Consider the following 12,862-nt stretch of genomic DNA (forward strand, 5'->3'; position numbering starts at 1 on the left):
TCAAGTATACAGTATATAGCAGTGGATAAATTAAGGGTAGGTATGCCTGGAGGCAGTCCTTACCTACTTAAATGTGCAGAGACACACCAGAAGTCACATGCAGCAGTGGGGTGGCACTCATGTTGCAAGGTTTAATAGCTTTTGTCTAGGGGAAAGGAGAAACAATTTCACTTTCCTTACCCTCAAAAGGTGGGCTCCCACATGCTCTAGCAGTGGATTGCCCTTCTGCATCATCGTGTCCAGTGAAGGGCTATTGACCCTGCTTTGGACTTGATGATGCCAGAACCCTAAACCACTGGTACGTGGGGGAGAAAAAGCTGCAGGGACTGGTCTAGCTGTGGGGAGGGGAGGAGGATCAGGTAAGTATGTTTTCTTTTTTGTTCCCCTGAGCCAAAACAAGCAATTAAACCTTGCAGTGCAGGCACATCCCCACAAGGGGGATGTTTTTTTTTAGCTGCACAGAGGTGGGCTTTAAAGATGGATAACCTGCAATATTTAAAATTTTTGCTTTCGGGTCTAGACATTCTTTAATGAATCTCTTCAAAAACATGCATCTAAGCTTACTTTATTGTATAATGAAATGAAGAATCTTCTTTTCCAGAACAGGGATGGGGTTAAAAATAAGTAAAACAGCAATATGTTATGGAAAGGAATGGCAGATGTACTCAGCTTGAAGTTGACCAAAGCTGAGAAATAGTGTTATATTCCTTTTCCCATGTTTCAGTGTTTACTTTGGGAGCAGACCACCCACAGCTTTGAACCTTGTTGTTCCATGAATTTGTAGTGACACCCTGCTATTTAGTATGCTTTCTTTAACCACTTGCTTACTGGGCACATATACCCCCTTCCTGCCCAGGCCAATTTGTAGCTTTCAGCTCTGTCACTCTTTGAATGACAATTGCGCGGTAATGCTACACTGTACCCATAACGTAAGTTCGACTCGAACATTGGATGTTTGCCTGTTCTCCGAACAGTGAACAATATGCGGTGTTCATGGCAAATTCAAATGCTGCCGGAACACTGTTAAAGTCTATGGGACACGAACATGAATAATCAAAAGTGCTCATTTTAAAGGCTTATATGCAAGTTATTGTCATAAAAAGTGTTTGGGGACCCGGGTCCTGCCCCAGGGGACATGTATGAATGCAATTTTTTTTTTTTTAAAACGGACGTTTTTTCGGGAGCAGTGATTTTTTTAATGCTTAAAGTGAAACAATAAAAATGAAATATTCCTTTACATATTGTGCCTGGGGAGTGTCTATAGTATGCCTGTAAAGTGGCACATTTTTCCCGTGTTTAGAATAGTACCACAGCAAAATGACATTTCTAAAGGAAAAATTGTCATTTAAAACTGATCGCGGCTGTAATGTATTGTATTGTATGTATTGTCGGGACTCGGCGATATAGATAAGACTCATTGAAAAAAAGAGCATGGGATCCCCCCAGTCCATTACCAGGCCCTTTGGGTCTGGTATGAATATTAAGGGGAACCCCAAACCAAAATTTAAAAAAAAATTGCGTGGGAGTCCCCCTAAAATCCATACTAGGCCCTTCATGTGTGATTTTTTTTAAAAATGGCGTAGGTGTCTCCCCCAAAATCCATACCAGACCTTTTAAGGGGAACATTGCACCAAAATGAAAAAAATAGCATAGGGGTCCCCCCAAAATCCATACCAGACCCTTATCCGAGCACACAACCTGGCAGGCCACAGGAAAAGAGGGGGGGACGAGAGAGCACCCCCCCTCCTGAACCGTACCAGGCCACATGCCCTCAACATGGGGAGGGTGCTTTGGGGTAGCCCCCCAAAGCATCTTGTCCCCATGTTGATGGGGACAAGGGCCTCATCCCCACAACCCTTGGTGGTTGTGGGGGTCTGTGGGGGTCTGTGGGCGGGGAGCTTATCGGAATCTGGAAGCCCCCTTTAACAAGGGGACCCCCAGATCCCGGCCTCCCCCCTGTGTGAAATGGTAATGGGGTACGAGTACCCCTACCATTTCACAAAAGAAAAGTGTCAAAATGTTAAAAAAGACAAGACACAGCTTGGGACAAGTCCTTTATTAAAAAAGAAAAAAGAAAAATGTCCCACGATGTCCATTTATCGGCCGAGGGACCGAAAAAGAAAAAAAAAAGAACTGTGACCATTGGAAAATTTCTCCTCTAATCCTGTTCTGGTGACAATCCAAAATTTGTGATTTTTTTTTCACTTTCAGTGGGCACTGATGAGGTGGCACTGATGAGGCGGCACTGATGGGTACTGATGGGCACTGATGAGGCAGCATTGGTAGGCACTGATGAGGGGGCACTGGTGGGCAGTGGCACTGATGAGGAGGCACTGATGAGGCTGCACTGATTGGCGGTACTGATGGGCACTGATAGGTGGCACTGATGGGCACTGATAGGAGGCACTGATGGGCCCTGATAGGTGGCACTGATAGGCAGCACAGATAGGTGACACTGATGAGCAGGCACTGATGGGCACTGATTGGCAGCACTGGTGGGCACTGATAGGCAGCACTGGTGGGCACTGTTGAGGCTGCACTGATAATCAGGACACTGATAACCAATGCTCTGATTATCAGTGTAGATGTCTCTTTCACACAAGCTGGTTATCAGCTCTCTTTTTCTCTCCTCACGCTGTCAGCATGAGGAAAGGAATGCCAATAACCAGCTTGTGTTTACTTCAGCTACGACTGGACACGTGGTAAAGAGCCGCTGATTGGCTCTTTACCCCGATCTGTGTTTAGCTGTGTCCTGATGACACAGTGATCGGAGAGCACACCGCCCACGCAACGCAGCATGTGTGCAACCGGTGTGCGGCAGGCGTGATCACGGGAGGACGTCATATGATGCCCTCCCAGAACTGTCCGGCCGTGCTGTAGCCATCATTTGGCTATAGCGCAGTCGACAAGTGGGTAAACATTTAGGAATGTTGAAAATTAGGGTGAAGATCCACTTTTAGCTCTAAAACATGAGTGAGCTGGATTTTGAAGACAATAAACTGGAAAAAACAGAATAACCAGTACTGGCAGGTCCTGCATGAGCACTGTAATTTTTTTTTTTACAAAACATGCTGATACCACATCACAGAACCAAAAACACATTTTGCCACCTATGAATTGAAACCAGAGTTATCAAAATAAGTTTTGCCCCCTAGTGTTAACCCCTTCCCTTCCAGTGACATTTATACAGTAATCAGTGGCTATTTTTAGCTCTGTCAATGGTCCCAAAAAAGCCGTAATGTAGCAGTCCCACTAAAAATCACAAATTGCCAGTACTAGTAAAAAAAAAAAAATAATAATAATAAAAATGCCATAAATCTATCCCATAGTTTGTAGTCGCTATAACTTTTGCTCAAACCAATCAATATACACTTATTGCTATTTTTTTTACCAAAAATATGTAGCAGAATACATATTGGCCTAAACTGATGAAGAAATTTGCTTTTTTACATTTTTTGGGGGGGGGGGGGGATATTTATTATACCAAAAAGTAAAAAATATTGAGTTTTTTTTCAAAATTGTTGCTCTTTTTCTGTTTTTAGCGCAAAAAATAAAAATTGGTGATTGAATATCACCAAAAGAAAGCTCTATTTTTGGGAAAAAAAGGACATCGATTTTGTTTTGGCACAGCATCGAACGACTGCGCAATTGTCATTTAAAGAAACGCAGTGCGGTATCGCAAAAAAGGGCCTCATCATTAAGAGGGAAAATCCTTCCGGTCCTTAAGTGGTTAAATAAGTTGTTATATGCAGATACACATTTATATATTGTATGTTACTGCTCCTGGTGGGGAAAGAACATTTATAATGATGTTTTTCTGTGCTTGACAATACATTAGCAGCAGCATTATCTAAAAATAGAACTCTGATAATGTGTTGTAGATTAGGAAATGCCACAAAATGAACATGATTAATGCACGTTTAAAAGCTACTATGTTTTAAAGCTGCATAATGTGCAGAAAATTCAGGAAAAGACAGGTAAGAGGCATGGAAGACAGAGACTGTCGCTGTGGGAAATGTCACTGTAACAATGTGTGCACATCTGCTGTAAATAAGTAACGTGCATGGTATTTTCAGACAATTAGAAGAGGAAACAAGCAATACGATAAATACACTACTGGGGACTACAATTATTTATGTTTTTATTATGCTTAATCTTTCAGTTCAATTAAATAAAACCTGAACTATGTCTAACTCTAGCAAATAACATATTAAAACTGAACTTGAGGGGAAAAAAACACAGTTTTACGACATTTGCTTTGTACAATTAAAGAGGAACTGCAGTCTGCACATACAATATGTAATAAAAACATCTTTGCCATTCTGAAGCTTTCCTCCAACCACTTTGTATATTATTTTATATATACTGTGATTCTGTACTTGCCAAATATGCTGCTGAAATCTCCCTTCACTAAGACTGGCTGCAGCCATTTTAACTGTGGGCAGCTGAAGCTGCTGCCTGTTCACTTCCTGGATTTACACAGACACACAGAGGCACACCTCCAGCTCTGCAGCCCTGCAGCTCTCATTGTCCCTTTTATGACTCATCCTCCCTCCATTCCTGGCAAACTCTAACAAGAGTGAGAGAGAGAGCTGTGCATGATGTCATAAGCCTAGGCTTTTTACCAGACAAGAAACAGGAAGTGGGCTGTATAAGGTATTTACCGGCAGAAAAATAAATGTTTATTATCCAAAGTTAAAACAACAAGGGCAGAAGATTTAATAGATGGAACGTTGAAAAAAATGACTAAAGGTCCACTTTAAATTACCTCTAATGATGGGTGTCCTTTGTGTGGATGGTGCTGCATTTGGTAAAACTATTAGTTTTATGTTTCCCAAATACTACTCTGACGGGTCTCTAGTACAGTGAAGGTGGAGAGCCTCTCACTCTCCACCTTCCTCTTTCTTCGTCAGTTCATAAAATGTCTTGCATTCTTTTTACAGGATACAAGGTGTTTTATGAATAGACGAGGAGAGAAGTAGTGTGGTTGAATGTCATGATCCCCCTTTGTCTGGATATTAGAACATTTTCTGTAAATAGAGATGAAAAGACCTCTGAGAAAGCCATCCTGGTTACACGTTGGGACATGAGGCATGTATCCATTTAGTGCTCCATTGGAGATATAACTTAAAGTTTTTATCCTATGCCAGAGACTTGCCATATTACACAGCATATTGCTTTATTTGCTACTACTACTTAATATGACCTGCCCCTCCCAGAACCCCCAGTAGTTTTTTCCACTTGTACTAAAAAATCCACATTTTTAAGAACGTTTACCATTTTGTTTTGGGCCACATTCATAGCCATCTTAAGCTGCATGTGGACCATGGGCCGCAGGTTGAAAACCCCAGTGTAAAACTTTTTCTTTTTGAAAATATAGAAATAAGGAACTAAAAAAAAAGTAATGAGCAGAAGCAAAAAAAAAAAAGATGTAACGAAATATTGAGATTATTATTTTATTTTTAACCCAAGTTTGTTACACAGATACACTATGCATAATGTATAAACTTGTGTTATATGTTTCCAGGGGCCCAGTATAGACCAACAGGTGACAGAATCCAGCCTTGGTGACAGAAATACTACAGCTGGCTTCAGCACACAAGGTTTGTGTCATTCTGCTGGTAAATCTACTTTTAGTTCAACCAGATTTCCAATTTTGTACAGTATATTTTTATGTATGTATGTGTATGACTATTTATGATGCATTTGCTTTTCTGAATTTATTTTTTTGTATTACTAAGTTCAAAGCTAGTCACATTTTCAGAATTCTGATCTACTACACAATCTGACACAAAATGTTCAAAAACATTTCTCACATATAGTGTACTGTATAGTGCGTTATTGGTTAGAGAAGAAAGAATTCAACACTTGTCCTTGGACATGTACAATTTTTAACACAATGGCATTGTTATAAAATTCATTTTGTAGTAGAAATTTTTTTTTGTAGGGATAAACAATTGAGAGTGTGACGAGAGGGAAATGAAGTAGATCTTGGACAAAGCTAGAACTACATAAAACTAAAGTGTTTTTTTTTTGTATAAATAACAGCCAGGTTAGTCTCCTATTTAAACAAAAAGGAAAATGGTTTGTCCAGAAATTAGTTGAATAGTTCCCCTTTACAATGTTACGTTGCTTTAGGGCTCTTTCACACTACTGTACCTTTTTTTTTGTTCTCATACACAGTGGGAAATTAACATTCAGAAGTGGAAATTTCCATGATGCAGATTAAAAAATAAACCAAGCCATAATACATACATGTGAACTTGTTATATAGTAGAAAATTGGGTCTCTAATTGAAATGCAGTTACATACAATAACATGCATGCATTGTACTGCTGGACAATGGACTGTAGCAAACGAACCCGTAAAGTGACCATGCTGCATGGTTGCTAGAATACTATACTACACCCCTTTTCTCAATAATTAAGGTATGATAATAACTATTACAGTAAAATTCTGAAGAGAAAATAAGGGAAGGGCAATTGACTTTTCCAGAAATTTGCATGCCGGTATTACTACAAGGCTTGCACATAAAATATATAAAATCTTCTTTCCTTGTAATATATACGAGACAGAAATGGTAAAAGGCATGAGGATTCTTCAGACGTTTAGTACTGTGACTAATTTTCTGGGTATGGCCACTTTTAAACCTATTACAAAATAAGGCCCTCCCTTTATGGGACATCTTGTTTTTTTAATCATGAAAAAAATATATATAATAAATCTTAATGCATCAACAGAAGACTGATTTTATTTGACAATCTTTGCCAGTTTTGAACAGTCCAACCTGGGTAGAAACCTTTCATCTGCTTGCTTTTTACCAATCCCTTTATCCTAAACAACTTTTCAAAAAAAAAATAGCATTGAAAATAATCTTCTTTTTGTAGTCTGTAGATACTGAGATTGCTATGCCATTATATCTTTTTAGTGTAATTTCCAAATATGGGGCTCTGTCTACTGTGATGATATGATCATTTCCACTATTATAACAAACATGACATCTTTCCTTAGCATTCCATTTTTTTTTGCAACATCTTTATACAGTAAGTATCCCATGAAAGATGGAACTTTTTGTGCAGGATGTTGTCAGGGATGCCTGTAATTTAACCTCAAGTTTTGTGCAGGCTTCTAGGGAAAGCAGTGAGGGAAGGGAATGAGAACTCTATAAAAGAGATTATTGTTGCCATGATTGCAATTGAGAGAATAAAGCATCTACCCTATTAAATATATGCTATGTATTAAGCTATGGTACTACTAGCAATAATTTTAATGTATTTTTTATGAGACTTTTGTACAATTTGGTAAAAAAAGCTATTTTTGAATATTTTGGTATATACATTTTCTATGATTAACTAAATGACAACCTAAAAATCAAATTTTGGAGTTTAATTTGATAGTCTAAGGATAGTTATAAATGATCCCATAAAGGAAAGTGGTGGGTTTGATTTTAAGCATTTGTAATATATGGGCCCCTTGGGACCTCCTACTCTGCAATATTACAGAGGAAATTTTTTCAGCAAGCTTGCAAGTGGACCCAATCCTTCTCTTCTCTACAATGACAATTAAATACCATAGCAGTGGTGTACTGCAGTGACCATCATGCAAGAATAGCAGCAGGTGCAGATTGTCCAATGACTTGCTTACACATAAAATATCCCCTTCTGTGACCACCCATGGGGTCAACAATGGTCCAGTTGTACTGGGTTTTCCCTGATGTCATCTGTTTTCTGCTGATGGGGGATAGTAAGTGATCAGATGGGCTACAACAACCTACCCTGAGGGTGGTCAGATCTTGTGTACAAACATGACCACCATTCAAAGTCTTCGGTAATCTGTTTTCTTCATGTTACATCAATTAAATCAAATATGCGTGTATTGGTCAATCTTTCAAATTTAGTGTAGGGGGGGACCGTGCGCCAAACAATAATATATAAAAAAATACCTAATATATACAGCTGCTCCCCAAAACAATGAAATAAACACTGTGCAAATTGGACAATTGAGTGATTCTATTATGTATCTTAATTTAAGACCATATGCATGGAATAAAATGACAAGTGCAAACAAGTGCAAAGATATTACTAATGAATGCCTGAAATAATGCTAAATAGCATGAACTGAACCGTTATACCATAAAGTGCACCGATAATTGACCAATGGTGATATACATATGTGATTTGTAGGAAAAATAATTAGCTGTCTAATTACAAACCGCGCTCCTGTGCAAAATCACTCTATGTAAAACAACATAATATAAATAGAGAAATCCTGAAAATTGTGAAATACTGTCTGCCAACTGAATATTAAATCATCAAAGTGAAAAATAACAAGCAAAAAATTAATCAAATTAGTCGAATGTGCAAAATTCAAAGAAAAAGTCCACCATTATTATCCAATGTGTACAACAGATATGTGTCAAAATAGTGTTCAGAAATTGAAAAAATAAAAATAGAGCTTCTGGGTGGATGGAACTTCTAGACAAATCTTTCTTGGATACAGCAAAGCATCAAATAGCAGTATTCAATCGCCATCACCAGTCACACTGCCTACTCACCAGATGGAGGTGACTCCCTCCTTAGGTGGTGTGCCCGTCCGTACGATCCCTGATGACGTCAGAACGTTCTGACGAAACCGGTAGGACGTAAAACGAACGTGACACGCCATTTCCGCTCGTATTTGATTTCCTGCTTTTTCTGTTTGTATTTTTGCCCGCTTGTACCCTCATGTGGGGAATGCGGTTTTAAGCCGTTTTTAGCTTAAATAAATATTTTGGCTTACTTCACTATGGGAGTTTTTCATTCATCTCTCCCCAATTCTAAACATCTACGGTCTCTGTGACCTACCCTGGGAGGTCCTGTCGCATGCATCCAAGTAGCCCCAGCGCTGATCAAAACGCCTGAGTTCCAGCACCTACACCTTGCCGTGACCGGGAGAAGCCTCGTTGGTTGACCCCAAAGCGTATTTGACTCCTGTCATGGGAGTCACCTCCATCTGGTGAGTAGGCTGTGTGGCTGGTGATGGCGATTGAATACTGCTATTTGATGCTTCGCTGTATCTAGAAGTTCCATACACCCAGAAGCTCTATGTTTATTTTTTCAATTTCTGAACACTATTTTGACACATATCTGTTGTACACATTGGATAATAATGGTGGACTTTTTCTTTGAATTTTGCACATTCGACTAATTTGATTAATTTTTTGCTTGTTATTTTTCACTTTGATGATTTAATATTCAGTTGGCAGACAGTATTTCACAATTTTCAGGATTTCTCTATTTATATTATGTTGTTTTACATAGAGTGATTTTGCACAGGAGCGCGGTTTGTAATTAGACAGCTAATTATTTTTCCTTGTTTACCATTATAACATGCTGCTCCCCAACGAATTAATTTTCCATATGCGCGAGTAGGTATTTTTACCAATTTTTCATATGTGATTTGTGTTTTATTATTTTAATAAAAATACAGTATTGGACTATGGATTGTTCCTTTGTTTCCTTATGAGATATCTTGGAGGAGAGGGGAACACAGCACAGAGGATATATCCATTAACCAAGGGTGTCCAATCAGGATTTCCCTACAGCACATTAGACCTTCTTTTTAAGTAAAGAGGTCATATCCATTTGGTGAGCAGTTTTTATATCAAAGCACTTTGGGTGTGTTTCTTATGTAAACTGTGAAGGAATTCTTCTCTGCTATTAAGATTTAACAATATTGCCCTGTACACATGGTTGGACTTTCCGACGGAATATGTGCGATCGGAGCTTGTTGACGGAAATTCCAACTGTGTGTGGGCTCCATCAGACTTTTTCCATCGGAATTTCGACACACAAAGTTTCAGAGCATGCTATAAAATTTTCCGACAACAAAATCCGATCCTTTAAATTCCAATCGTGTGTAGCCAAATCCGACGGACAAAGTGCCATGCATGCTCAGAATAAATTAAGAGACGAAAGCAATTGGCTACTGCCCCGTTTATAGTCCTGATGCACGTGTTTTAGGTTACCGCGTTCGGAACGATCGGATTTTCTGACAACTTTGTGGGACCGTGTGTATGCAAGACAAGTTTGAGCCAACAACCGTCGGAAAAAATCCATGGATTTTGTTGTCGGAATGTCCGATCAATGTCTGACTGTGTGTACGGGGCATATAAGTTATGGACTTTACCATATTTATATCAATCAATTATTAATTACAATATATGTATATCACTACTAGTCAATTACTGGTGCACTTTATGGTATAACGGTTCAGTTCACGCTATTTAGCATTATTTCAGGTATTCATTAGTAAAATCTTTGCACTTTTTTTGCACTTGTCACTTTATTCCATGCATATGGACTTAAATTAAGGTACATAATAGAATCACTTAAACGCCCCCTATCACCCAATTGTCCAACCTTTCAAATTTACCAAATTTAAGTGACGTCAATATTTTCCAGATATTGCCATTAAATGTTTCCCCAACCATTACCTTGGCTTTCATAAAGACAATATGTAAAATCATCTCTAATGGGTATTATAAGTTGGCTAATGTTCTTTTATCTGTTTGTGTATTACAGTGTCTGTGGATAGCACATCCATTCTGGTATCCGAAGTGGCCGATATTCCAGCCCACAGCTGCTCCTCAGAAGACCTCTGTTCTTTGGAGGTCCAGGGCTCTTTGCGTTCTGCAGAATTTTCTCCATATAGTACCATACGCACAGCTGCTACAGGAAGTAGCTGTGCTAGCTTGGAACATAGTCTCCGCTGTGGCCTTCACCTCACCAATTCACCATGTTCACCTGATGATGATGGAAGCAGAGCCTCCACAGACAGATCTCAGAGGCAAGATTGTGACAGTTATACACAGTCCAGATCCTTGGACTCTTCCCCTGAAAATTTTAACACACAAGAAAGAGAATCTCAGCTTTCTGAAAAAGAAAGAAAAGTGTCACACATACCTATAAAGATGTGCTGCGGTGTATTTAGCCAACCACCTGGGCAATCCCTGCCATCACCTGGCACCTTACCTGTAAATCCAGCACCTCACTCAGGACGCCTGGAAAAGGCTATCCAGCAACATCATGCCAGGAAATACCGAATTGCCAATATAGTCCGGTCTACCAGTGACCCGATTTCCTGTACATCCAGCACAGAAGGTAAATTCTGTCATGTGATAACTGAGCATTAGGCTACTCTCCAAACATTTAGTATTGAGTTAATCAATAAGCTATTATGCAAGCTTCTTTTTAAAGTAGACCTTGTAATGAAATGCAAAGTCTATTTATAGAATAAAATAGTCCAGAATACCCCCCTACCACTCATAATGACCTCCTTCTCTTAGTATGAGCAAAATAATACTTGCAATAAAAAGGTTAGATTCTATACTTATCTCATCCCAGGAAAAACGGACATCACCCTCCCTCCAAGGAATACCGGGCACCCCAAGTCTTGTGAGAAGATGCTCTTGCAATGGACTTCTCACAAGATTTGGCCCTAGGCATCTTCCTAAAAGGATATAAAAAAAAAAAAAGACATTTCCAAGCTCAACTTACCGACCAACCTACGACCAACTGTATTGACCTGTCCAACAGTATGCGTTAAAAAAAGGGGTTTAGTTGCACACATTTGCAAATACATGCGTAAGCCACAGAGCCCCGGCAAGGCACCCCAAACTCTAATTTCTGTGAGTCTCCAACAATGGAAGCACATGCATTTAAATGGACAGGTGTAGGGCAGATAACCTGGGGGGAGCCCACCCCTCCTTAAAGGCACACTGAACACCCAGCCCATAGCATTATTACAGCAAAGGTGTCAGTGCATTGCCTGGCCAATATAATTCATAGTACAAAAATTGGTTAATTGGTCACTGCAGCAAGGAGCATTGGAAAGGAAATACATATAAAAAGTATAGATCTAGCCTTTTTATTTACAGGCACCTTTTGCACATACTAATAATTAGTGATTTTTACAGAAGGAGGGATCCAAGACATTAAAAGCAGACATTACATTGTACAACAGATTATATTAAATTTAATATATATGTAAGGTACAAATGTACCGGAAGAGAGGCAGGAGAGTGGGGAATGGACATCCAAACCCCCCCATGGGTGCCGGGAGATCTCGCCTTCCTCCTGGGCTGCTGCGAGCCAATGGGGGCAGAGGGAGGCAGGGCTAACTGCCAGAATGAGTGGGATGGGCAGTGAGATAGAGAAGTAGCTGCCTGGCTGTCAAAGTAACGTGGGGGACAAGAGCGTCAAGTGGCATGTGTTTATAATGCTGAAAAATACGGTATGTACAGTATCTCACAAAAGTGAGTACACCCCTCACATTTTTGTAAATATTTTATTATATCTTTTCATATGACAACACTGAAGAAATGACACTTTGCTACAATGTAAAGTAGTGAGTGTACAGCTTGTATAACAGTGTAAATTCGCTGTTCCCCTCAAAATAACTCAACACACAGTCATTAATGTCTAAACCGCTGGCAACAAAAGTGAGTACACCCCTAAGTGAAAATGTTCAAATTGGGCCCAATTAGACATTTTCCCTCCATGGTGTCATGGACTCATTAGTGTTACAAGGTCTCAGGTGTGAACAGGGAGTAGGTGTGTTAAATTTGGTGTTATCGCTCTCACTCTCTCATATTGGTCAATGGAAGTTCAACATGGCACCTCATGGCAAAGATCCTCAGTGCCATATCCAGAGGTTGTCTTTGGGAAATAGACGTATGAGTGCTGCCAGCATTGCTGCAGAGGTTGAAGGAGTGGGGGGGTCAGCCTGTCAATGCTCAGACCATACGCTGCACACTGCATCAAAATGGTCTGCATGGCTGTCGTCCCAGTCAAGCATGGAGGTGGGAGTGTCATGGTCTGGG

At 39.7% G+C, this 12,862-nt stretch overlaps 1 protein-coding gene across 1 annotated transcript in view; it reads left to right on the plus strand.

Annotated features, from left to right (window-relative positions):
• ENTREP2 (endosomal transmembrane epsin interactor 2) overlaps positions 1 to 12,862 on the plus strand; it is a 1,090,200-nt gene that overhangs the window by 1,008,581 nt on the left and 68,757 nt on the right. The window contains exons 8-9 of the mRNA XM_073618861.1: positions 5,528 to 5,603; positions 10,563 to 11,141. Of these exons, the coding sequence (XP_073474962.1) occupies positions 5,528 to 5,603; positions 10,563 to 11,141 (655 nt within the window). The remainder of the gene's footprint in view (positions 1 to 5,527; positions 5,604 to 10,562; positions 11,142 to 12,862) is intronic.

Source organism: Aquarana catesbeiana, linkage group LG03, assembly GCF_042186555.1.
Source record: "Aquarana catesbeiana isolate 2022-GZ linkage group LG03, ASM4218655v1, whole genome shotgun sequence".
NCBI lineage: Eukaryota > Metazoa > Chordata > Amphibia > Anura > Ranidae > Aquarana > Aquarana catesbeiana.